The sequence below is a fragment of the Semicossyphus pulcher genome, unplaced genomic scaffold, assembly GCF_022749685.1.
Source record: "Semicossyphus pulcher isolate SPU_LCO1_2020_fin unplaced genomic scaffold, fSemPul1.0.p SCAF_21, whole genome shotgun sequence".
In the NCBI taxonomy this organism is placed as follows: domain Eukaryota; kingdom Metazoa; phylum Chordata; class Actinopteri; order Labriformes; family Labridae; genus Semicossyphus; species Semicossyphus pulcher.
In genome coordinates, this window is record NW_027211695.1 from 15895105 (window position 1) to 15922418 (window position 27314).

The following is a 27314-nucleotide window of genomic DNA, read 5'->3' on the forward strand; positions in this document are numbered from 1 at the left end:
GGAACACAAAACCCGTGTTGACACACTAATCTCCCCCCCTTTTCCAGCACGATGCTATGCTCCGTCAGTGGCTCCTCGTCATCTCAGCTACAAATTCCGCCCGTCTCCGTCCGAGCAGCGCTCGAACATTGTTCCGAGTTTGATAAATAGACTGAATGAGTAATACACAATGACCTAACCACCGTAACGTCTGTGACGTCAAACGGTGACGCAGCAGAAAAGAGGCCGACAGGAGTATACTTCACTGGCAATGGGAAAAGAGACAATCGGCATCTCTAAGCGGGTCTTCCCGGGTCTGAATAATATAAGTGGGAAAGGGGTATTATATTCTGGTGCGACATATATTCCGGATTTTACTGTAATTGATTGTTGTCAACTATTATATTTACCCTAAGCTAATATAATAAGTTAGGATAGGTAACTTTTCAAGAAAAAAAAAAACCCACTACAAATTCTCAGCTTGTTAAATGTGAATATTTTCTGGTCTCTTTTCTCTTCTAGGACAAGAAACGGAAACTCTTTGGCTCTAGACAAAAGACGCAACAAAGAGCAAACAATCAATACCCGACTGTGAATCAAAGAAAATGATTGAAAGTTGCAGCTCGTAATGAAGAAATTGTTTTTAAAAAGGGTTAGAATCAAAATTAGAGTTACAGGAATTTAAATGATACCCATGTATATATATTTTTTACTTAGATCCATTAATTACCTGCTTTATTAGGCATTATTTTCACACTTCCATAACATATTTCTTCTTTATAGGCTTCATATTTTGTGAAGAAATTTCTAGCATATGACCTTCATCGTCTTTGCACCAAACGTTACCAGTCACCAGTTTTAATCAGGAGAAGAAGAATACAAAGAACAGCAGATCGAGGTCTCATCTCTTTGCCCAAATGTTCTTCTTTTACTTCATTCATGTTTATAATGAACACAGTGAGACAAATAAATACAGACAGAACAGCGGCTGAAAGGGGAGGAAGAGGAGGAGGAAGAGATGGTCGAGTGTGGAGAGTCAAAGGGACAGAGGAGGAGCAGGAGGAGGAGGACTACGGTTGATCCCTCTGAACTTTGAGTCCTATAAAGAGTGAAAACTGGTCTGTATTCTTCTTCTGTGGTGTTTTCCTACATGTCGTTTTCTACAATGGCAACTGGGTGCGTTTCAAAGAATTAACAACTCAAGTAAAAAGTCCCACATGAGAAGGGGAAGGAGGGGAAACGCAGGAAGAGAAGACGATGCGAGAGAGCCCTCACTCACAGGAACAAACTGAAATCATTAAAAAGAATACAAAAGTTGCCTCGTTGCCTTTGTTTTTTTGTTCATTTTTACTTGAAAAAATACTTTAAAAAGTAACAAATCAACAGAAAACAGTAGTGGAGGGAGTTTGAGCTTGTCAGAGCTCTGGGTGAACATACACATGACTTTGGGGGCTTGTTTTTTATCGACTAAGGAGAAGATAGTTAGCAGAAAGGGGGTGTGGACGCTGTTGGGTCGGTATTAAGACTTGTCTGCTGATTTGAGGAGGTTTTCTTTGCTCCTTCTCTTCACGTCCCAGTTGTAGACTCGCGCCATGTCTGAGGGGAGCACGGAGTTAAGGAAACAAGCAGCAACTCTTATGTCACATGTAGAAATGGAGGTGAACAGCAGCTGTAGTTTCCTGTTTTAGTCAGCAGATGTCGCCATTTTTGCTCTGAAACAATGCACCATCTTAACAAACCTGCTTCACAGTGATTCAGTGCAGCTTCGTTTCCTTACCTTAATTAAATAAAAAACAATAAATAAAACAAATGGGATCCACAGTGGAAGGATACTGACTTCGGTGGTGGTGAACTGGTCTCGCAGGAAGTCCAGATCATCCTCGAGCGTCTCGAGGTTACGAGACGCCGTGGATAGATTCTTCTCTAGGAGAGCCTGGGCTTCATCGATGTCGTACTCTAACATGACGTTAGCCTTTGGAGGGGGAAATGTGGGGGGGATGGGCGGGGGTGACAGATGTAAAGAAGTGAAGAAGAAGTAGGGTTGTGAACCGATACTTTGTTTCAAATTGGAAACAAATCCAAAATGTCAAATGGCGGGAAAAAATATATCTGATCTTGTTCTACTTTAAGGTTCCTAAAATGTCACTAATTTATTATTGAAAAGTAAGGGTCTTTAACTCACTGTGACCCCTGTGTGTCAACAGCGAGTCTACACTGATGCTGACTTACTGAGCATGTGCAAATTAGGCCTGAACGACATGAGAATTTTAATTAATCCGAGGGGAGCTGACAGCTCGTTTGGGCTTCATCTGATTGCACCAAAGTGGTGCGAACAGTGTGAAACATGGAGCAAAGTAAACTTAACTTTACTAAGAGCACAGACAATTCACCCTTCGCTAAGTCCCGCCCCCCTTGGTTACTGTTGCTACGCCCGTCAAGCTTTCGCACAAGCATGTAAATATTATGGTATTTTTCAACCATAACGGTGAGAGATGATTCAAGGGAAATAACAGCACCTTTCTGGAAAAAATAGTTCTCAAATATCAGAGAGAAGTCGACAGAAAGGACTATAACACACATTTGAAAGATAGATCCGGAATATAATTTGTCTGCGGAGTGTTGAGAATGAAGAGGAGATAAAAATCGAGGCTAAAGCTCACCGGTCCCAATGCAAGCGTCAGACAACCCACGTGTTGACAACAATGTTCTTGCTTCCTTGCTTTGAAAGCTTGACAGGCCTCCTGCGCATAGTTACGGTTGCTAACGTAAGATTAAACAGTGGCCGTTGAGGGGAGGGGCTAAGCGAAGGGTCAATCGATCTGAGAGACTGTACAGTGTGGGATGTGTGGCGGTCCGATCACAATCTCCACACCGAGGGACTCACAGAGTTTGAGTCGTGTTCCCCGCTAAGTATGCGAGTGCTTAGTGTTGACCACTGTCAGATCATTGAGTGTGTGGGGGCTCTGATGTGGACTAATACATGCTGGAGGTCAGCTTTTTTTCTTATTAGATTTAATGGCGCATCTTGTTTCCAGGCAACGTGTGATGCCAAGATAGTGTGTCCCATTCCTCAGCCCTCACACACTGCACGCCTGACGTCATTAAAGTCTATGAGGATTCAGTGCTTTGGCTTTTAGGGTGGAGATTGGGATTGTGTGAGTGTGTCATCAGCCAGCACTAAGAAGACAAACTGAGGAGAGGAGTTTTGTTTGTTCTATCTTAAGTGTTCAGTTAAAGATCAAAGAATATTTTTGTTATCTAAAAGGTTGGATTTTAATTAATTTAAATTAATTTCCAACGATATTCATCCCTAATAAGAGGTTGTTAATGTTATTCTTGTAACATTTGGTTGTCCTATTTGCTCACTATCATGCTCGAAGAACACTTTTCAAATGAAAGGCTTTAATCAGAGCTCTACTTACCCCTAACCATAGGCAGACTTTTTCGGTGGGCGGCACGGAGGCCTTGCAGTAAACATTGTTAGCCAATAGGAAGAATGTCTCCATGGGGTCTGTGGTCTCCTGGTAAACAAAACAAATGTTATAGAAACATACTACAGTAAATTTCTCGTTATTTTAAAGTCAGTTCACAAAGACGATACACACCTTTTTCTTCTGCATGTGTCGTAGGATTTCTAGCGTCTGTGTGATTTGTGGGATCTGGCTTTTCAACCTGCAAAATCAAGAAAAGGAATACGTTTCTGACACCAAGTCGAGGCTAACTTCAAGGATATTTTCTTAAATACAAAGTGGCTTTAAAGCTTTCAAACATAATAAATACTGGTAACAATAAATATATAAATCTGTCCTGTTGTCCGTGTTACCTGAGCTTCTTCTGAGACAGGTTGAGCTCCATGTATTTATACTTCTGGTACTGTTCGTCCAGCTTCCTCAGTGCTGAATCTGCCGTCTCGTTACCCGGCTGCTTCATAAAAGAGTCGACATCCTCCTGTAAAATCCAGCAGAGGAAAGAGCTCAAAATGAAATTAAAGACTCATAGATACTGACCAATATCTGTATACGTGTCTGGAACATTCAAATCTTTAATAATGTATCACCTAGCATCATTTGTTGTGTAAAAGAATGATGAAAAAAGCAACTGACTTAAATGAACCTGTCAAGCATCACAGCAACACCTGTTTAATGCTGATTACATAATATTGGGTTCATTGAGTGCCCCCTTCAATGCAACAACCTGCATGTTTAAATTATAATAATGCCCTTTAATCACAAAATCCACTAGCTTTACTATTAAGTTATGCCTGACAGTCTTTACGTATTGTTTAACTGAATCTTCCACATTATTAATAGTTTCTAACTATCAGTGAAGGCAGGGGTGAGGAGAGGAAGCCAAGGCTACTTTAAATGTTAGCAACACATTTATTAGCAAAGACAGAACACTGCTAGCTTGACATGCTAACGTGTAGCCCACGAAACACTTAAAAGCCTAAAAGAGGAGCAGAAGTGTGAATAAGAAGCAGCTAGCATACTAGCAATGTGATGCCCATAAATGGAGGTGAGAAACCGCCCTGCCTGCACACACAGCAGGATTAACTGAGCTAGCTCTCCTGCTAACTTAGCTAGCTAGCATGTAGCCAGCATGACGCGCCCACACACAGGCTACACGTACACGAGCGCGTTTACAGCGGTCTAATTTCACTGTGGACACGCGACAGAGTTAGAGATTGAGGGTTTACGCACCACAAACACAGCTTCGGGGATCCCGAGGTGCTTTTTCTTTGTCGCCTGTACGGCATTGCTGTTGTCTATGGTCGCCGCCATCTTGGAGAGAGGCTGCTCCTTCCTTCCTTACGTACAAGCAGCCTGGGCGTCAACCGTCTCAAGAGGAAAGAGGAGGCTCTGCTGCCTGTCGTGGCCACAGCATGTAACTGCTCTTACTACGACTACCAGAACTATAACTACAGTTACTACAGTAATGTCTTACTTCGAAGTTTTTGTTCGGTATTTTATATTAATATTTTTATGGAAAATTTTACGTTTTTTAATAGCTTCCATCTCATGTGACCCAGTGTCCTTAAATCAATGTCAGATGTTAACACTCACTTGTACAAATAAGACACACCTCATTATATTGGATTTTATTGCTGCTAATATTTTATATTAATATTTTCATGGAAAATGTTAAGGGGTTTTTTCAATACCTTCAAAGGCATGAGAGAAAAGCAAAGTTTTAAGTCTGTTTTTAACAGAACGTAATGTTTCCACAGATCTCAGGTCAGGAGGTAGTTTGTTCCAGAGAACAGCACCATAGTTACTGAACACACCTTCACCTGCTTTGGTTTTAATTTTAGGTACATGCAGGAGGCTCATACCTGATGATCTGAGGGATCTGGTTGGGCTATAGCCAGTGAGCAGGTCAGAAAGATATTAGGGGGCCTTACCATTTAGAGATTTGTAAACAAGAAGTAGTACTTTAAAGTCAGTTCTGTTCTGGACTGGAAGCCAATGAAGATTTTTCAATACAGGTGTTGTGTTCCATTTTCTTGGTCAAGGTTAGCACTCTGGCAGCAGCGTTCTGAATGAGCTGAAGCCTGTGTATTGACTTATCGGGGAGTCCAGCGTAGAGGCCATTACAATTAAGCTAATGTTTACTTTGGTCCGCCAAGTTTTTGCGTTAACATAGCAGCCATCAGGTTATCAGAAGCATTCAAAATCATCACATTAGGAGAATAGTTGTTTTATAAAATGGTTTAAAAATTGTTACCTGAAAAGTAACTGAAGCGGTCAGACAAATGGAGTGTAACGTTTCATGAAGTTGAAATACTCAGAAAGTACAAGAACCTTAAGTTGCTCTTCACGTACGATATTTCAGTTCATGTCATGTCATGTCATTTCTTCATTAACATTCCTCCCCAAGGCGCATTTTTTCCCTACTTCTCCTTTTAGGATTTCAGTGTTTGCTTAGATTCTTCAATTGATTAAATCAAAGTATACTCTTAATAGACGTTAGCATGAATCTGAAAGATATTTGTTGAAATGGAAAGAATAAGTTAGGATAACTCAGAACTAACAGCATTATATATAAGACAGGCAGACATTAAAGCAAGCTGAACAATAACAAAAGGAGACATGAGGATTAAAATAATAATAATAACTTTATTTATATAGCACCTTTAAAACAGAATGTTTACATAGTGCTTTGACGGACAAAGCAATAGCAGAGAACAGAGAACTACTGAAGATAAATGCATGTGCCAGTATATCGGCTCAATCACCATTGTGTTACCTCATTCAGCGATAGAAAGTGACTTAACAGATATTTATTTACATGGAAATCTTTTTCTTTTTGTCCTTCTCGGGGGCTTGGTCCAGCTCAGTTTCAAATATCCAGGTACATCTTTTTCTCTCAGCGTCTTGTCAACCTATGAGACAGAACACAGGTTATATGAAAACTTTATTGGACTCCTGGTACACTTTTGTCTTTAAATGTTAAATGTGAAAGTGACAGTCACCCATTTCAAGATGGACTCCCTCACAGCCGGGTCCGTCATGTCCACAGTGGAGCTGTCCGCAGTCAGCGACAGTCTCACGTATGTCCTCAGTGGACCTGGATCTATAAGAGGGAACAGTTTAGTTTTCAAAACCTCTTTTAAAACTGGATTTTGAAATACCCAGTTTGAGGAAAACCCTAACCCCCTGATCCCACAGGATCCGATTCCGGCGAGTTCCGTCTGCGTCGTGGTTCTGGTCCGTCAGACGGCGCGAGCCCTCGCCCACAGGAAGCATGTCTGGCTGCGTACACTACTTTATTAAAAAATTGGAAAAAAACGGGAGTCTGTACCGGTCTGTTTTTTTTTTAATGACCGGATGCTCTATGCTGTTTTCTGTTTGACTTCCTGTTTGGAACGCTCTGTTCAGCTTGACGTGTGCTTGAAGCGGCCTCCGTCAAAAGTAGACTCATTGCATTTCTTTAGCGGAACAGAGCGGAGAGGCGCTTCTGGGATGCGCCGGAGACGGACCGCGGCACGTGCTGTGGAATCAGAAGAGTTGAATGGGCATGATAAACTCCGGAGGTCGCGGCGCACACGGAACGTGCTGGAGACGGATACTGTGGAATTTGAGGGTTAGCCTATTATTTCAAATACTTTGATCAGGAGATTGATATTAGTCTCATGTCTGTGTTTTTACTTTTCAGCTACAACCAGTTAGCTTAGCTTAGCATTAGGCTCTGTAGAAATTAAACAAAGTAGATGAGAATTTGTTGCTGCGTGTAGGAATCTTTTATACTTACTATTATCCTGTTTTTAGTCTTTATGCTAAGCTAGGCTAACTGACGCATGTCTCTTGCTTTATTTTTAACACAAATACAAAAGTTGCATTAATCTTTCCTTTATCTTAATGGTTTTCCTCAAGTAGAAAATTGAGGAACCTAAACCACATGAGAGGCAATACAGTCACGCTGAAGGTAAAAGTGTTTCAATAGTAAATATATTAAGGTGTAATGGCAGAAAAAGGTGTTTACCAAAGAAGCAAAAAAAGGGCATTTTTCCGTCGCAACTTGCTTGAATTATTCCAACAGGTTTGCTGTTGACCTCAAATCCGCTACAGTCATCCAGTCCATTGAACACAAGCTCCTGTGGTTTCCAGGGTGTGAAGGAAGGTTCACTCTTGTCGGACCACACCCAGGACGACCGCGTCAGCCCGATCCACACCGAGCCATAATTCACACTCTTCTGCAGCTCCTCATTTTCGAGCTGGTTCCGCACTCTGGCCAGGTCCGTGTGCAGGTTCCTGCAGTACGCCCGAGCATCAATCCAGTTCTTGGCGCCTTCCCCCAAATTAAACCTTTCTGAGATAGTAGTGGCAGATCCTGCGAACCACATCAGCTGTTTGCATTAACTTTCAGTAGGTCGATAGAGTGTTTGATTTTCATTTAGGGGTGCACAAGATAAACAGTATAAGTCAGTTTACAGACATCAGGAAGTAATTCAGCACCAATATCAGTATCATGGGTCCAATTTACAGTCAGTCAGTACAACTGCAACGTAAAAATATCCAACTACAGAATTCAAATTCAGATAGCAGAGAATGAAATAAATACGTTAACATTGACTAAATAACACTCAAACATTCCTGATGAAGCAGATAAAGTATGTTTATAAGGATTTGTTTTAACTTTATATATGTAAATATCATTAATGTTAAAGTGGAATACATTTTTTGGGCACTTTGGGGCAGCAAAAAGTTCTGAATACAACTTTCACATAAAATGACCTAAAAGATGGTATGGCAAACTTTTTTAGCAAACAGCTGCTTATTTACACATTTAGCATGACATGAGTCCAACATTTGCTCTCTTTTAGCTCTGTTTTGGTCCCAACCAACGCCTAAAGGAAAACATCTTAAGCTGCTACTTGCTTGACAGTGTTAACTAGTTAGCTAATCATTTCTAATTTACTGCTGACATTAAAGTATCTAAAAGATGGTATATTCCTGTGTGTCATTCTTTAACTTTATAAAGTAACACAACAGAGATGGCGACATCTTCTTAGTTTAATTCTTTAAAGGACTCAAAAAGAACAAAAAGAATGAAATGTGCCTCTTTAAAATCTACTAGCAGCCTGTTAAAACACAGCCCAAAAAGTTGATTTTAACAAGGCAAATAGCCAATCATAGTTCAGGATTTTTGGGTGGCACCAGAATTCAAGGGGGGCCCAGGCCACCCTTAGCCACCCCTCTGGATCAGCCCCTGCTGAGCAGGTGCTGAGCTGAGGGTTTAATCGAAAACATATGCAGAAAACTGCTTCCTACTAAAGCTAAAAATGATGTTAAAGAGAGCTGTCCCATGAGATAAAAAGTTAGCAAGCTAAAAAACATTCAATCCTCTGTCATGGTCGTTTCAGCGTTGGGAGGGTTGCCCGCCCCCAAATTTGAAATAATGGTCTCCACATTGGTAGACATACTGTAGGTCACTGCTCTTACCATCCCATGCTGGCCTTTCTACATTTTTTTTTATTCATTACTGAAATTATTGCTGGGGTGAATTCTCTAGACTCTACCGTCCATTCCAAAGTCTACTTTCTTTCTCTGTACAGTGGGAAGTAACTGGAGTTGGGTAGCTATTACTTTTTAGATTTGTCACTACACATTCCATTGCCATTGCATTGTATCAACTGCCATTGATACAAAATATAGTATTTGCAGAAAGACGGAGTTACAGCAGAGTTTTATCACTAATAAAAATTATAACATTTATCATACTCTTACCGTTGTAGCAGAAGAAATTCAGAACTGTGCTGCAGTCTAGAGCAATCCATTGCCCTGTCACTCCTATGCTCCCACAGTATTGTTTTACAGGGTGACCACTCGCCCAGTTCCAGTAGGCCGATTCTCCCTCTTTGTAGTCGTCGGCTTCTGACCGGGACCAACCCCAACTTCTGTACAGACCTAAGAAGACGTGTGTAACGCCGGACTCAGTCAGACCAGCTAGCTCCTCCAGGTCCTGCTCCGTGGTGATGGTGAACAAATCGGTGTGTTTTTCTCTACAGTATTGTTGAGCTTCATGCCAAGTTTGTGGCGTGTTGATGAAGTGATATTGCCGATGAAGAAAAGGCGATGTTAAATGGTACAGACCTAAGGACAATGCAAAGTTAAGGCTTTATAAGTGTAATTTATTTGTATATTCGTCTGAAATTGATGATTTTTTAAATTAATACTTCACCTGAAAGTACCAAAATGCCAAACATCCCCCCCTCCATGGTCTGTTTCCTATGAGAAAATAGAAGAACTCATGTAGAAAGTTCAAGATTCAGGCAAATATAGGAAAGAGACACAGCATAATTCAAATCATCATTGATAATATTACAAAACTTTAATGACAATAAAACTCACCTGTGAAGGAGAAAGCAGGAGATCTCTAATGTGAGTACTCTCTTATTTCTTGTATCTTCGTTCTGTCTCTTAAAGTAACAGGCGGCATTTATATTTGAAACACTTCATCCCGCAAGAAATTTCCCTATCTCACTGATGCAAAATCCACTTTCTGTCAGGGAGTCTCACTTTCCCTGTTGGCTTCAGAGAAATGAAAAAATGTGGATTTTTGATCACGATTGCAAAACAAATATATGAGCTAAAACATTTCCTAATCAGTATTTATATATTTAAATATGGATAAAAGAATAACATTAAAGGGGCCATGCGTAGTGACAAGCAGGGAAAATCATTTGCTGACACTGCAGAAAAACATATTAAAATATTCCAAAATATTCTTAATATATTTTTAGAAGTGCTCATAAGATAAGATAAAAAAGAACTGTATTAATCCCAAATGAAATTATAGTGTCAGAGTCATTACACTTTACAACTGAGATCCTTGCATGGTTGGCAAAATGGCCTCTAAGAATGCAAAGCACATGGAAACACTAAAGCTCTGCAGAGACGAATGCAAAAGGTTTTGCAAAAGAGAAAAGGTTCCTAGGCAAAGAGAAGAACAAGTAATCCATCTTTATCTTAAAACAAATCAGAATAGAAACACTGATCGAAACTGGTGGTTAGCTTACCCTGTTTACTTTTCACCTACAATTCCCAAAAGCCTTTTGGTATGATTAAAGAAAAGTTGTAAAGCTAGTTCAAGTAGGAAGTGAGGTGCGTATTCAAACTGAAAACAGACCTGGGGTAAGTCAGCAAAGGATATTTTCAGTTGGACTAACAGTGCTGAGCTTCAGACAGTTTTTAATCTCCTCCACTTTCCTCAGTCGTTCCTGGATCATCTGCTGAAAGTCTGCCTCTGTCTTCTTCATATGGACCTAAACAGGCAGAACAGGAATCAAGAAATTCAGACCTGCAGACTGTAAGCTTTTCACTTACAGACACAGACTCTCTGACATGTAGTTACATCTTTAGCTTTAGCCTTCCAAGTGCTTCAATTATGGATATTTCCACCATTAAATACCCAAAGCTGAAGGCAGCACAAACACAGATCATGAGGAAAAAGTTAACTTATCTCAATATCAGCACTAGGCCTGTGTGGCCAATCCAGGCCAAGACTGAACTTCCATGTGCTCCATTATTTACAGTCCAACTAACAACTGGAGATGCCAGAATTGAGATGGAGTTGGGAGTTGACCATGAGGACCAGATTGTTAGCACTTAAATGACACTAATAAAAAGCCCACTTCTGTTCGTCCCTGCAGAACATCTCCAGCAGCCGGTCATGCTTCTTACACAGCCTGTCCTGCAGGTTCTTCATCGGCTCGATCAGCTTGTGGACCTTTAAGGTTGCGACCCGTTGGTGCGGCTCCAGGTGGGCTTCACAGTACGAAGTCAGGCACATTTCCTAATCAGTATTTATATATTTAAAAATGGATAAAAGAATAACATTAAAGGAGCCATGTGTAGTTTCAAGCAGGGAAGATCAATTGCTGACACTGCAGAAAAACATATTAAAATATTCCAAAATATTCTTAATATATTTTTAGAAGTGCTCATAAGATAAGATAAAAAAGAACTGTATTAATCCCAAATGAAATTATAGTGTCAGAGTCATTACACTTTACAACTGAGATCCTTGCATGGTTGGCAAAATGGCCTCTAAGAATGCAAAGCACATGGAAACACTAAAGCTCTGCAGAGACGAATGCAAAAGGTTTTGCAAAAGAGAAAAGGTTCCTAGGCAAAGAGAAGAACAAGTAATCCATCTTTATCTTAAAACAAATCAGAATAGAAACACTGATCGAAACTGGTGGTTAGCTTACCCTGTGTTCTTTTCACCTACAATTCCCAAAAGCCTTTTGGTATGATTAAAGAAAAGTTGTAAAGCTAGTTCGAGTAGGAAGTGAGGTGTGTATTCAAACTGAAAACAGACCTGGGGTAAGTCAGCAAAGGATATTTTCAGTTGGACTAACCGTGCTGAGCTTCAGACAGTTTTTAATCTCCTCCACTTTCCTCAGTCGTTCCTGGATCATCTGCTGAAAGTCTGCCTCTGTCTTCTTCATATGGACCTAAACAGGCAGAACAGGAATCAAGAAATTCAGACCTGCAGACTGTAAGCTTTTCACTTACAGACACAGACTCTCTGACATGTAGTTACTGTGAAGGAAATGTTTATGTTAACCTGTTTGATCATGCGTTTAATTTCTTTATTACTCTAGAATCAATAATCATGGTATAATCAGCTAAGGTTAATTTTAAGGATATGTATTGTCTGCTCCTCTCCAGGGTCTTGTGCATGAATTACTGTTGCTCCTTCTGTCCTCGAGAGATAGTTGGTAGCCTTGTCTGGGGCTGAGACCTCCAAGGCCAAGGGTAAACTCTAGATAGTCAGGCGCCTCAGCTGAAGTCATAACAATGACATGTAGCTTTGTCTCTGTGAGAAGGAGTTCTTTCTGTAATGTATAAAATACACTGTGAACCTTGAGTCTGTGTCAGTCAGTCAGACAGCTGCGTTCTGTGTAGTACTGATCTGGCCCAGCTCGAGTTGTTATTTGCTTTTACTCATCTTTTAATATTCTTCAATTAAATGACATCAAAAGACAACTTTGTTTCCCTAAGAACTTTATTGGTCTCGTCATCAGAAAATTGCCACCACAGTTACATCTTTAGCTTTAGCCTTCCAAGTGCTTCAATTATGGATATTTCCACCATTAAATACCCAAAGCTGAAGGCAGCACAAACACAGATCATGAGGAAAAAGTTAACTTATCTCAATATTAGCACTAGGCCTGTGTGGCCAATCCAGGCCAAGACTGAACTTCCATGTGCTCCATTATTTACAGTCCAACTAACAACTGGAGATGCCAGAATTGAGATGGAGTTGGGAGTTGACCATGAGGACCAGATTGTTAGCACTTAAATGACACTAATAAAAAGCCCACTTCTGTTCGTCCCTGCCCCCAGGTGGGCTTCACAGTACGAAGTCAGGCACATTTCCTAATCAGTATTTATATATTTAAAAATGGATAAAAGAATAACATTAAAGGAGCCATGTGTAGTTTCAAGCAGGGAAGATCAATTGCTGACACTGCAGAAAAACATATTAAAATATTCCAAAATATTCTTAATATATTTTTAGAAGTGCTCATAAGATAAGATAAAAAAGAACTGTATTAATCCCAAATGAAATTATAGTGTCAGAGTCATTACACTTTACAACTGAGATCCTCGCATGGTTGGCAAAATGGCGTCTAACAATGCAAAGCACATGGAAACACTAAAGCTCTGCAGAGACGAATGCAAAGGTTTTGCAAAAGAGAAAAGGATCCTAGGCAAAGAGAAGAACAAGTAATCCATCTTTATCTAAAAACAAATCAGAATAGAAACACTGATCGAAACTGGTGGTTAGCTTACCCTGTGTTCTTTTCACCTACAATTCCCAAAAGCCTTTTGGTATGATTAAAGAAAAGTTGTAAAGCTAGATTGAGTAGGAAGTGAGGTGTGTATTCAAACTGAAAACAGACCTGGGGTAAGTCAGCAAAGGATATTTTCAGTTGGACTAACCGTGCTGAGCTTCAGACAGTTTTTAATCTCCTCCCCTTTCCTCAGTCGTTCCTGGATCATCTGCTGAAAGTCTGCCTCTGTCTTCTTCATATGGACCTAAACAGGCAGAACAGGAATCAAGAAATTCAGACCTGCAGACTGTAAGCTTTTCACTTACAGACACAGACTCTCTGACATGTAGTTACATCTTTAGCTTTAGCCTTACAAGTGCTTCAATTATGGATATTTCCACCATTAAATACCCAAAGCTGAAGGCAGCACAAACACAGATCATGAGGAAAAAGTTAACTAATCTCAATATCAGCACTAGGCCTGTGTGGCCAATCTAGGCCAAGACTTAACTTCCATGTGCTTCATTATTTACAGTCTGACTAGCAACTGGAGATGTCAGAATTGAGATGGAGTTGGGAGTTGACCATGAGGACCAGATTGTTAGCACTTAAATGACACTAATAAAAAGCCCACTTCTGTTCGTCCCTGCAGAACATCTCCAGCAGCCTGTCGTGCTTCTTACACAGCCTGTCCTGCAGGTTCTTCATCGGCTCGATCAGCTTGTGGACCTTTAAGGTTGCGACCCGTTGGTGCGGCTCCAGGTGGGCTTCACAGTACGAAGTCAGGCACATTTCCTAATCAGTATTTATATATTTAAAAATGGATAAAAGAATAACATTAAAGGAGCCATGTGTAGTTTCAAGCAGGGAAGATCAATTGCTGACACTGCAGAAAAACATATTAAAATATTCCAAAATATTCTTAATATATTTTTAGAAGTGCTCATAAGATAAGATAAAAAAGAACTGTATTAATCCCAAATGAAATTATAGTGTCAGAGTCATTACACTTTACAACTGAGATCCTTGCATGGTTGGCAAAATGGCCTCTAAGAATGCAAAGCACATGGAAACACTAAAGCTCTGCAGAGACGAATGCAAAAGGTTTTGCAAAAGAGAAAAGGTTCCTAGGCAAAGAGAAGAACAAGTAATCCATCTTTATCTTAAAACAAATCAGAATAGAAACACTGATCGAAACTGGTGGTTAGCTTACCCTGTGTTCTTTTCACCTACAATTCCCAAAAGCCTTTTGGTATGATTAAAGAAAAGTTGTAAAGCTAGATTGAGTAGGAAGTGAGGTGTGTATTCAAACTGAAAACAGACCTGGGGTAAGTCAGCAAAGGATATTTTCAGTTGGACTAACCGTGCTGAGCTTCAGACAGTTTTTAATCTCCTCCACTTTCCTCAGTCGTTCCTGGATCATCTGCTGAAAGTCTGCCTCTGTCTTCTTCATATGGACCTAAACAGGCAGAACAGGAATCAAGAAATTCAGACCTGCAGACTGTAAGCTTTTCACTTACAGACACAGACTCTCTGACATGTAGTTACTGTGAAGGAAATGTTTATGTTAACCTGTTTGATCATGCGTTTAATTTCTTTATTACTCTAGAATCAATAATCATGGTATAATCAGCTAAGGTTAATTTTAAGGATATGTATTGTCTGCTCCTCTCCAGGGTCTTGTGCATGAATTACTGTTGCTCCTTCTGTCCTCGAGAGATAGTTGGTAGCCTTGTCTGGGGCTGAGACCTCCAAGGCCAAGGGTAAACTCTAGATAGTCAGGCGCCTCAGCTGAAGTCATAACAATGACATGTAGCTTTGTCTCTGTGAGAAGGAGTTCTTTCTGTAATGTATAAAATACACTGTGAACCTTGAGTCTGTGTCAGTCAGTCAGACAGCTGCGTTCTGTGTAGTACTGATCTGGCCCAGCTCGAGTTGTTATTTGCTTTTACTCATCTTTTAATATTCTTCAATTAAATGACATCAAAAGACAACTTTGTTTCCCTAAGAACTTTATTGGTCTCGTCATCAGAAAATTGCCACCACAGTTACATCTTTAGCTTTAGCCTTCCAAGTGCTTCAATTATGGATATTTCCACCATTAAATACCCAAAGCTGAAGGCAGCACAAACACAGATCATGAGGAAAAAGTTAACTTATCTCAATATCAGCACTAGGCCTGTGTGGCCAATCCAGGCCAAGACTGAACTTCCATGTGCTCCATTATTTACAGTCCAACTAACAACTGGAGATGCCAGAATTGAGATGGAGTTGGGAGTTGACCATGAGGACCAGATTGTTAGCACTTAAATGACACTAATAAAAAGCCCACTTCTGTTCGTCCCTGCAGAACATCTCCAGCAGCCGGTCGTGCTTCTTACACAGCCTGTCCTGCAGGTTCTTCATCGGCTCGATCAGCTTGTGGACCTTAAAGGTTGCGACCTGTTGGTGCGGCTCCAGGTGGGCTTCACAGTACGAAGTCAGGCACATTTCCTAATCAGTATTTATATATTTAAAAATGGATAAAAGACAACATTAAAGGAGCCATGCGTAGTGACAAGCAGGGAAAATCATTTGCTGACACTGCAGAAAAACATATTAAAATATTCCAAAATATTCTTAATATATTTTTAGAAGTGCTCATAAGATAAGATAAAAAAGAACTGTATTAATCCCAAATGAAATTATAGTGTCAGAGTCATTACACTTTACAACTGAGATCCTTGCATGGTTGGCAAAATGGCCTCTAAGAATGCAAAGCACATGGAAACACTAAAGCTCTGCAGAGATGAATGCAAAGGTTTTGCAAAAGAGAAAAGGTTCCTAGGCAAAGAGAAGAACAAGTAATCCATCTTTATCTTAAAACAAATCAGAATAGAAACACTGATCGAAACTGGTGGTTAGCTTACCCTGTGTTCTTTTCACCTACAATTCCCAAAAGCCTTTTGGTATGATTAAAGAAAAGTTGTAAAGCTAGTTCGAGTAGGAAGTGAGGTGTGTATTCAAACTGAAAACAGACCTGGGGTAAGTCAGCAAAGGATATTTACAGTTGGACTAACCGTGCTGAGCTTCAGACAGTTTTTAATCTCCTCCACTTTCCTCAGTCGTTCCTGCATCATCTGCTGAAAGTCTGCCTCTGTCTTCTTCATATGGACCTAAACAGGCAGAACAGGAATCAAGAAATTCAGACCTGCAGACTGTAAGCTTTTCACTTACAGACACAGACTCTCTGACATGTAATGACATCTTTACAAGAATCGGCCTTCCAGGTGCTTAAATTATGGATATTTCCACCATTAAATACCCAAAGCTGAAGGCAGCACAAACACAGATCATGAGGAAAAAGTTTACTAATCTCAATATCAGCACTAGGCCTGTGTGGCCGATCCAGGCCAAGACTGAACTTCCATGTGCTTCATTATTTACAGTCTGACTAGCAACTGGAGATGTCAGAATTGAGATGGAGTTGGGAGTTGACCATGAGGACCAGATTGTTAGCACTTAAATGACACTAATAAAAAGCCCACTTCTGTTCGTCCCTGCAGAACATCTCCAGCAGCCTGTCGTGCTTCTTACACAGCCTGTCCTGCAGGTTCTTCATCGGCTCGATCAGCTTGTGGACCTTTACCTTTCCTAATCAGTATTTATATATTTAAAAATGGATAAAAGAATAACATTAAAGGGGCCATGCGTAGTGAAGTGCTCATAAGATAAGATAAGAAAACTTTATTAATCCCAAAGGAAATTATATTGTCAGAGTAATTAAAGTTTACAACTGAGATCCTTGCGTGGTTGGCAATATGGCCTCTAAGAATGCAAAGCACATGGAAACACTAAAGCTCTGCAGAGACAAATGCAAAGGTTTTGCAAAACAGAAAAGGTTCCTAGGCAAAGAGAAGAACAAGTAATCCATCTTTATTTAAAAACAAATCAGAATAGAAACACTGATCGAAACTGGTTCCATTTTTAATAACAACGAAATTAGCACCTCTTTAATACCTGTTTAAAATTCTACGTCTAAATACAGTTTCAAAGTCTAAACTGCAAAAGCATAGTGCAATGCTTTCCTTAGCCCAAGCACAAACATAAATACAGCATTAAATGTGGGTACGGGAACCCGGGAGAGCGTTGATGCACCGATCCAAACAACAATTTATTACTCAAATATGGACTTGTTTGTTCCTCTCCAAAACAGTAGTCTTCTCAGAATTAATGTATATCATGGCTGCCACTTGTGACTACTGTTTAGAGCAGAAAAAATAACTGATATTAAGGAAATTATCATGTGACGTTAGCAAACAACAACGTTGCGCTGATGGACTTCAGGGTAACTTTAGTCCAAGCTAGGAAAATGCCAGCAAAAAGTGTTTTCCCATCACACATATTAAGGCTGTAGTTTTTTGCAATATAAAAATAGGATAAATCAGGGTTCTTTGTTCTTAATGAAGGATAAAGATCGTCTGGTAAGGCTGCGAGCTCAGATGCCGCTAACGTAAACACAGCTTGTTTCTGGGTTAGGATTCCTTTAGTGTACCGAGCCAGGCCATACTGAGATAGCAATCGTATCACATCCATATATGGTTAGTATAGAACTATTAAAAACGTATAATATATATAATAGTATGTATATATTTTTAATGGCACTTATAGTAGAGGGGTACTCGGTATCTGCCATACTCAAGCCTAAGTATGGGGATGGGTATCAAGAAGGACCAGGTGATTTTGGAACTCCTCTAGGTCTCTAGGTCTTGGAACTTATAACCACTGAGAACTGCTGGTATGTGAACAGTAGGAATCCAGGGAAGACAAAACAAACAATACTTGTATTGAATTTGGGATCTGTTCTTTAAGTCAAAATCTTTCTTGCGTCTTATAAAACAGTCAAAGGCTCATCCAGAGGTCTATGTCTCGTGATTAACAGTTGTGATAATCAGTGGCGCTGTATTCTTCCCATCATCACAAACACCCGGGCTGAAGAAGGGGAAGATCCTCTCCGAGAACAAACATCCAGAGAAGGTGTAGATGTGAGAGCCGGCCTCCACGTTAAAGAACGACACAGTCCCCTCCTCGTAATCTACAAACACTCCGACAGTCTGCGGCTTTTCTTTGGGGGAAAGAAGGACCGAGGGGGAGTCCAAGGCGCGGTACTCGTCCCCGTTCCTCAGCCGCATAGTCCAGTAGCCGTTCTCTGGCTTGGAGGTAATCATACCCTTCCTGTTGACGGACTCTTTGATCACGCCAAGATCCCAGTAGGTCTTTTTGCCCACTGCAACCTGAATGATGATGCGAGAGGATATAAAACATTGAGCAAGTTGATTTTGAATGCAACTTCAGTGCTTTGCAGCTTAATCTTGTGGCCAGTCAAGATTTCTAACAAATGAATACATCAAACAAGACCTGGAAGTAGATCCTCCCTGACAGGAAGCCTCTCTTGCCCACCACGCAGATGACAGGGTCGAAGCGTTGGGGATTGTCAGGCACGATGTGCAGCAGTTCCCCACGGCCTGCCTGCTTTCCATCAGCTGAAAGGACGATGTTCGGATGGGCGGATTCCGGGTCCAAAACCACGTCGACTTTGAATATAAGATGGATAAAAGTTAAGCAGTATAAAATATACAAATACAACTGTTTTCAAATACTTCTGTAGCGATCATTAGTCCAGTCACCTAAATACAGATGTGTACATTGAAACTGCATGGTTGTGTTGAGTCAGGTCTTACCTGCATATTTCATCATCTTCTTCATCTCTGTCAGGAAGATAAAAATGTTCCATCACCTTTCAATTTTTAAGTCAGAACTAAGGACCACGTTTGACTGCTTTCTGTTGTATTCATTTATAATATAATACTAGGCAAAGCACGTTTAATTTATGCCAATACTCTGCCCAGAAATTACTTGTCGGATCACTTTACCTAGCTTCTTCAGACCATCCAAATTATTCTTCATGACGTTGTCCAGTTTGGACAGAGCTTTCCTCGTTGTCCCCACACATAGTTCAGGGTGAATGCCAATCTCCGTCCACTCTTTGGAAGGTGGAGGTGACGTAAGAGAGGGCAACCTCTAGCAGAGGAAGACAGAGATAAGATGGTTGAATATTCCTGAAGGAATTCATGTATGGTATTGATTCAGAAAGAGAGGTACCATGCTTTTGACCTGGAGAGTTTCACTAGTGTAAGATTATTCAAACCACTGATAAACCATTTAAAGTAAAAGGGCTAAAATCTTGTTCTGCTTGCAATCATTTGTATGCCTGTTACCTCTTGATCTCCAGATAACAGCATTAAAAGAATAATAACAAAAATGTCCGTTCTAGGCTTCCATAAATCCCAAATATTCCCCACATTCTAAGGTTGATTGTAACCTGTAAGATGTGCAGGTGGTCTTCGCTGTTCCCCAACTCCTCCAGCTCAGAGTTTCTCCTCTGCAGTTCAGTGATTTCCTGATGCAGCTCGTTGGTGAGCTCCTCTGCCCTCCTCTCTGCCGCTTTCTGCTTCTCTGTGATCTCAGTGTTGACTTCAGCTTGTCTCTCCTGGATGGAGTGGACCATGGACTTGAAGAGACTGTCGCTCTCCTTCATCTCCTTCTCTGCACTTGTCTGAACAGGGATAAAAAGTGTTAACATCCATCCATCCATCCATTATCTATACTGCTTATCCTATTCAAGGTCATGGGGGGGCTGGAGCTGATCCCAGCTGTCATTGGGTGAGAGGCAGGGTACACCCCGGACAGGGCTGTCACATTCACACCTACAGGCAATTTAGAGTCACCAATGAACCTAACGAGCATGTCTTTGGACTGTTGGAGGAAGCCAGAGTACCCGGAGGGAACCCATGCATGCATGGGGAGAACATTCAAACTCCACATACAAATGCCCCCTACGTCTAAACCCGGCCTCGAACCAGGAACCGTCTAGTTGAGAGGCAACAGCGCTAGCCACTGCAACACCATGCAGGCCTGTAACCATGAATATCTTACATAGAATTAATGTATAGCTTTGGGTAGTGACCGAAAGAATGAGATCGCGGATACAAGCGGCTGAAATAAGTTTCCTTCGGAAGGTGTCTGGGCTCAGCCTTAGATATAGGGTAAGGAGCTCGGAGATCCGGGGGAAGCTCGTAGTAGAGCCGCCTCTCCTTCACATTGAAAGGAGCCAGTTGAGGTGGTTCGGGCATCTGGTTAGGATGCCTCCTGGGCGCCTACCTTTGGAGGTTTTTCAGGCACGCAAAACTGGGAGGAAACCCCGGGGCAGACCGAGAGCTCGCTGGAGGGATTATATATCCCGTCTGGGCTGGGAATGCCTCAGAATCCCCCAGGAGGAACTGAAAAACATTGCTGAGGAGAGGGACGTCTGGGTCACCTCGCTGAGCCTGCTGCCACTGCGACCCGGCCCCAGATAAGTGGAAGATAATGGATAGATGGATGGATGGAATTAATGTATACCTTTTAGATGTGATTATATTCCACCCTCAAACTATTTCCTTTAGCCTACCCTGTGTTCTTTTCACCTACAATTCCCAAAAGCCTTTTGGAACGATTCAAGAAAAGTTGTAAAGCTAGTTCGAGTAGGAAGTGAGGTGTGTATTCAAACTGAAAACAGACCTGGGGTAAGTCAGCAAAGGATATTTTCAGTTGGACTAACCGTGCTGAGCTTCAGACAGTTTTTGATCTCCTCCCCTTTCCTCAGTCGTTCCTGGATCATCTGCTGAAAGTCTGCCTCTGTCTTCTTCATATGGACCTAAACAGGCAGAACAGGAATCAAGAAATTCAGACCTGCAGACTGTAAGCTTTTCACTTACAGACACAGACTCTCTGACATGTAGTTACATCTTTAGCTTTAGCCTTCCAAGTGCTTCAATTATGGATATTTTGACCACCAAATACCCAAAGCTGAAGGCAGCACAAACACAGATCATGAGGAAAAAGTTAACTAATCTCAATATCACCACTAGGCCTGTGTGGCCAATCCATGCCAAGACTTAACTTCCATGTGCTCCATTGTTTACATTCCAACAAACAACTAGAGATGCCAGAATTGAGATGGAGTTGGGAGTTGACCATGAGGACCAGATTGTTAGCACTTAAATGAGACTAATAAAAAGCTATGAGTACCTTCCTCTCTCCGCTCTCGTGCTCTATTGTGACAGCCCGGTGACCTTTGTGCTCCGTCTCAGTGCAGAACTGGCACACACACTTCTGTTCGTCCCTGCAGAACATCTCCAGCAGCCTGTCGTGCTTCTTACACAGCCTGTCCTGCAGGTTCTTCATCGGCTCGATCAGCTTGTGGACCTTTAAGGTTGCGACCCTTTGGTGCGGCTCCAGGTGGGCTTTACAGTACGAAGTCAGGCACCCCAGGCAGGACTTCAGAGCTTTTACCTGCAGGGACGTCGCAGCACAGACGTCGCACACCACCTCGCCTGGTTTGGCTGCGGACAGCGGTGAAGCCGACGAGCAGACTATGATGTTTCTAAATGTGTCGGCCAGCTCTTTGAAAGCAGTGTTGATGCTAATTTCAGGCCGGGGGTTGAATGATTTGTTACAGGTGGGACACTGGCAGACGTCACTGCTGTCCCACACGCGCTGGATGCAGGACTGGCAGAAGTTGTGTCCACAGGGAGTTGTGACCGGGTCGGTAAACACCTGCTGACAGATGGTGCACTGGAACTGTTTTTCTGATAGCATGTTACCTGTGGAGGCCATTGCCTGCAAAGAAAAAAAAGGAAGTTAGACGATCGCTTGTTCAGAAATATCTGTGATCTTTTGAGGAAGTGCAGGCAAAGATTTCTATCAACTGAACAAACAGGTACGCTAACAGGAAGAAGTTCCAACTGTTATCGTCTTAAATGTGATATTAAGTTGTGAAAAAACAAACACATTGATCACATGTTTGCTCTCAGAATAAAAACACAGTTAACAACCTTTAAAATATCTACTTATTATCTCATGCTGAGAGTAAAAATATAGAGCAATGCACAGCTTGAAATTCAGGAATCATACACCCTGCAGTGTTTGGTGTGCATGGTACATGAGTCATTGTTTTCTCAGCTTAATAATCACACCAGACACACCCACACTTCCCACAGAAAATATCCACATAATTACACCAGTGCACCAAGACGCTATTACCAGTAATTAAATAAAGTTAGAAATTATAACATTGCTACAAAAAGAAATCGCCTTGCCTTAAAGAGATAAAGAAGAAAGTAAAAGAAGAAGGAAGGATTTGGTTTCGCAAGCTATTTGTTTTATAGTTGTGTAAAGTCATTATGTAATTCGACCCCATTAGTAGCAAGTGATTTAAAAAATCAGCTGTAGGCTACAAGTAAAGAAATGTTCGCAAATAAAATCATTATGAATGATTAAATAGATTGCTAACTACTATTTGTCATGTAAACAGCAGTCACTGTGAAATCACTTGCAGTAGCTGCCAAAAAAGTTTATTTTAAGGGCAAGTAACATATTAAACTGAACTGACCTTTATACATAAATGAAATATACGTTTCAGAGTTAGTAGTTTTTATGCAGTTTAGAATGAGAGGAAAAGATCCAATTATGCTAAACTAGCGTGCTAGCCTATAAAGACTTAGTATCAAACATTAGCATTGTGTTACATTGTGTTATTTCTTGTATAGAGTGAGAAGATAGAAATAAACTGAATTTTAATAAGAATAAGAATTTACAAAATTTAACAGATTTTATGTCACAGATCAGATTTATCCACCATGTTTATAGTATCTGTTTTTCTATTCAGTGGGAGATATTAGCAAGCTAACGCTAAAGTTGTACCGCTCAGCTACAAAACAGGTACACTTGCTGTTACTGAGACTAACAAATTTAGCAACTTAATCTTTCAAGGAAGTAGTTAATGTAGTGATCTGTGAAGCTGAATTGAGGAAACACTAACCACAGAAGGTTTAAACATTCGTCAAGCTACTGCAAGCTAGTGGTACAATCAAAAGCTAGCTAAGTGAGCACAGATCAGGTTCAAGTACACAAAAGTGGCATGAAAGTGAAACAGTTTGCCCCAGGGTAATTCAGCAAGTAGTGTAAGCCCTGACTCACAGTTTGACATTCACAGAAATATGCCTAGCAGCTGATTTGTTTAGCATACATTCTAGAGGCAATTAGAAACAGCTAGCCTAGCTCTAGCACTTCTAAAACGAATAATTAACATGCTATTTCTCGTTTTTTTAATGCTTAAACGGCTACTTCACTGCTTGGCTCAATGGTTTTTCAACACACAGGATGCCACCTTTCTCATAGTTTGACATTTGGGGAAATGTGCTTATTTCCCCAGCAGCTAATAAGTTTAGAATAAATTCTGGAAGCAGTAAGAAAAAGCTAGCCTGGCTCTATCCAAAAGTGACAACATGAACAGTATAAACCACCTATTAGCAAGTGCAAAACTAGCTAATTTACATGTTATTTCCATTATTCCCTTAGTACAGTACCAACAGAGGCTTAAGGCCTAAAACAGAGCTGATTAATCAAACCGGCCCTGATTGTAGGACGACAGCTAATCTCATGATTCAACCCTGGAATTACCAGAAAATTGAACAATCAATCAACTTAAATATCGATCCAAAATTGCTGTTAACATTTTAAACGATAACAAGAAAAGTTCTCTAGCACAACTGAAGCTGGGTATAGCAACTTTAAAACCTCTTTAGCTCACACTATATGTACTGTAATGTAACATTTCAAAGACACCACACATTATAACCAAGTCTATTTCCATCAGTCTGTGTGAACAGATATTTGCATACTTGTCGGATATTTTGCAACCTAAGCCTCAATTGCTTACTATAAAAGCGCTGTTCCCCTTTTAGAACAATCCATGTCTCAGCCATACAAAGTGATTCATTCATCATTTTTCTGCTCTTTCTGCATATTGCTCATACTTACAGCCACTTTTCAAGGCGAAGCTGGTCAGTCACACTTCTCGTCGTCAGTGACGGCAGAGCAGGTGACTCTCCTGCTGTATGAATGGTTATGAATACATTACAGGGCTAGCTGTCAAACAGGAAAATGTAACGTCAACACAGTTATTCATCAGCTCGGCCCTCCCTCTCCAGAGCCCAGCAGCTCTTTTCTGCTGACTGTTTCCTTAACTGCAACTACCTCATCTTACAACAGTGGCATTTAAACCTACTATTAGTTCCTGCATTGGTAGTATTATGCTCACGTTTCAGCACAAACTTTGTGTGCATGTGTGAGCGAATATGTGATCATGGGAATACATAATAATAGTTCTGACACAGGGAAGGAGTGTGTTTGGCTCATGGGTGTGGTGTTCGAGTCCAATGGTTAACATTTTCCAGTTATGACACACCTGAAACACACACACACACACACACACACACCAGCCTGACCTGAAGAATGCTGCAGCTCAGCATTGTAATACAAATGTTCTCTGTTAGTATGGCAGGTTTGTAGTGACATTTTATACCCAGAGTGCCTTGAACAAGAACAGTAGTCTGAAATTGGTGGCTCAAGTTTAGTAATTCATAGATGTTCATTCATGTGGCAAAGGCATGTGATAGGACCTTTTACAAGGCCATAAACAAAAAACAAGGATCTGCGATAACAGACTTCACTTGTCCATAAAACACACACGTATACAAATGAACCTAACTACTACAATAACCACAAAATATACCTTCCACATGCATTAAGTAACAGAAATTTCAGCATAGATGTGGCTGAACTTTGGAGTAGATCAAACAAAATACATTATTAGTTGTTTTTAAAGGTGCCATCAAAAACACATAGCAACAGGGGTGGCTGTGGCCCAGAGGAAGAGTGGGTTACCCTCCATTTGGAAGACTACCAGCTCCTTCAGTCTACTTGTCGAAGTATCCTTAGGCGAGGTAATTAACCCCAAACTGGTTGGTTGTGATGTCAGTATGGATTCTTCCTAAGTTTCAATCTAAAAACACCAAGCAGCCGCAACACCTGCTTAAAATTGGATATCCTTCATAAACAAACATTGACATCAACCATGGCCGTCGTATAGATATTAATATCTGGCTTGACATTAACCATCAATTGTGGTTGTAATTTAAAATTGGATATCTGTCTAAACCTAATGCTAGGTTGACATCAGCCTAACGTTAAATTATGGCTGTAGTTAAATAAGAAATCCATTGAAATTGGTTTGACATCAACCTCCAGTATTTAACAGCCACTGAATTGTGGTTGAAAATTAAAATTGGGTTTATATCAAAACACAACATTGGCTCAACATCAACCACCAATATTTAATAGACACTGAATTCTGCTTGAAATTGAATATTTGAAAATCCATAAAAATCCAATGTGGGGTTGAATTCAACCTTCAACATTTGACAGATGTTAAATTGAGGTTGTAATTAAATTACAAATCCATCAAAACTGGCTTAAAACCAACCACCACCAAAATTTACAACTGGTTATCCTTTAAAACCCAACGTTGAGTTGACATAAACCTTCAACATTGGGCAGACGTTAAATTTGTTTGGAATTTTGAGCTAACATAATACAGTTTTTTTTTAGCTTATCAATCTTTGTTAGCCTTTAAAAGAGGACAGCTGGAGATAGACAGGAAACATGGAAAGAAAGAGTGGGGATGACGTGCACCAAGGGCCGAGAGTCGCAGTCCATCCAGGGGCCTATGCTGCGAAGACTACAGCCTCTGTATACAGGCAGCTCTCCTGACTGACTGAGAGTTTTAATGATGTTCAACTTTAGCGGTTTGACGTGTCAGCTCAACCTAACCTTAAAAATAAATAGCGTAATGAGAACTGTGTTGTTCATCCCAATATTAAATCAGATGACAAACATCTTGCTAAGTCCCTATTAGACTCAAGACAGTGACAACTTAACAGCTGGCACTGCTTCATCTTTATCTACAGACGTGAAACAGAAGTTTCAAAGAAAGGTTTCCCAACTACTGTTGTAAACCACCATGTCTTGATTTTATTGCAAATGTGTGTTTACTTAGCCAAACTAGGAACCACACATCGCCTCATATTAGCATTCTGTTTGCATCAGGTGAGGCTGTGTGGTTTTACATCTGATTTACATCGTTGAACTTGGCACAAGACCACAGCAAACATTTTCTAAACCATCCATGACATTATCAATCACTTCAGTTTTAACAGTTAGCTTTACTTTTACCGCTGTGCAACATTTAACAACATTAAGTTGAACGCTTGTTTAGTGACTCATATAAGCTCGTACCATTTAGACACACCATGTAACAAAGCCAATCAGAGGAGAACTTCTTTTTCTTTATAAATACACTAACTAACTGAAGTCCTTCTCCAAAGTTGAGTTTTTATTTGAAAAATCTATTTCACACTTCCCAATTTAACCAGACGTCGGTTGTCTCCCTTTGTTACGGTAGTAACTCTTGATTTTCCTCGCTGACGGTCGCTTTCCTTTTTAGACAGACACAGACACCCAGTCCGAAATACTGCAAATGCAAAGGCTTTCATCACTGGGTCATAGGCTCAATCACCATTGTGTTACCTCATTCAGCGATAGATAATGACTTAACAGACATTTATTTAAATAAAGATCTTCAAGATTATCAGTTTAAAGTCAAAGATTCTCTAAAATTCTTCAATCACTGTTGGTGTCTCAAAAGGAGTTGCGCAAGATTGCGTGGCATCTGTCAGAAGTTGAGACGGTCAATGCTTTGCATGAAAATTTGCTTTCAAGAGAGGGAAGAAGAAGAAGAAGGAGGAGGAGTAGGGGTTAAAAGTAAACATAGTTGCGATGTTAGTCCATGTAGTAGGTTAAATTTCAGGGAAAGACTGAGCAGACAGGAGAATTTGAATGATGACACCATCCTGCTGGACAGGTAAGAAATATGTTTAAAAATATGGACTTGAATAAAAATGGATAATCCCATTAATCAATTTATTGAAAGCCAAAAAAACTTGCCATTATTTCTAAGTTTAAAAACCACATTAGGTTATTGCTAATAGTATATATTTTAAACGTTTGTAATTACTGTTTCTCATCCTCAGATCTAAGAAGGACCATGTTGTCTGTTCTGCTTTTATCA

The 27314-nt window shown here is 40.5% G+C and overlaps 2 protein-coding genes across 2 annotated transcripts; both read right to left on the reverse strand.

The window, feature by feature from the left end:
* Positions 1-605: 605 nt before the first annotated feature.
* Positions 606-4777, reverse strand: vbp1 (von Hippel-Lindau binding protein 1). Its single transcript, XM_069672284.1, has 6 exons — positions 4680-4777; positions 3803-3927; positions 3585-3651; positions 3402-3500; positions 1813-1951; positions 606-1575 (listed from the first exon to the last, which is right to left on the reverse strand). Exons 1-6 carry the CDS (start codon positions 4758-4760, stop codon positions 1499-1501), a joined length of 588 nt encoding a protein of 195 aa, XP_069528385.1. The 5' UTR covers positions 4761-4777; the 3' UTR covers positions 606-1498.
* A 12286-nt stretch (positions 4778-17063) lies between these two features.
* On the reverse strand, positions 17064-24238 carry LOC138600973 (E3 ubiquitin-protein ligase TRIM39-like). Its single transcript, XM_069672540.1, has 8 exons — positions 24167-24238; positions 21374-21964; positions 20904-20999; positions 19626-19859; positions 19177-19324; positions 18985-19011; positions 18662-18837; positions 17064-18537 (listed from the first exon to the last, which is right to left on the reverse strand). The coding sequence occupies exons 2-8, from the start codon at positions 21959-21961 to the stop codon at positions 18166-18168; spliced, it is 1641 nt and encodes a 546-aa protein (XP_069528641.1). The 5' UTR covers positions 21962-21964; positions 24167-24238; the 3' UTR covers positions 17064-18165.
* Positions 24239-27314: the final 3076 nt, after the last annotated feature.

What these genes read in the sequence shown, in the direction of transcription:
- vbp1 (XM_069672284.1), bottom strand. Translation starts at nt 4,760, where the DNA reads ATGGCGGCGACCATAGACAACAGCAATGCCGTACAGGCGACAAAGAAA. An exon ending in CTGTCTCAGAAGAAGCTCAG is followed by an intron (nt 3,652 to 3,802) that starts GTAACACGGACA and finishes TTGATTTTGCAG; the next exon opens with GTTGAAAAGCCAGATCCCAC. An exon ending in AAGTCTGCCTATGGTTAGGG is followed by an intron (nt 1,952 to 3,401) that starts GTAAGTAGAGCT and finishes CCCCCTCCAAAG; the next exon opens with GCTAACGTCATGTTAGAGTA.
- LOC138600973 (XM_069672540.1), bottom strand. Translation starts at nt 21,961, where the DNA reads ATGGCCTCCACAGGTAACATGCTATCAGAAAAACAGTTCCAGTGCACC. An exon ending in GGATGGTCTGAAGAAGCTAG is followed by an intron (nt 19,012 to 19,176) that starts GTAAAGTGATCC and finishes TCTTCCTGACAG; the next exon opens with AGATGAAGAAGATGATGAAA. An exon ending in GAAGATGATGAAATATGCAG is followed by an intron (nt 18,838 to 18,984) that starts GTAAGACCTGAC and finishes TTATATTCAAAG; the next exon opens with TCGACGTGGTTTTGGACCCG.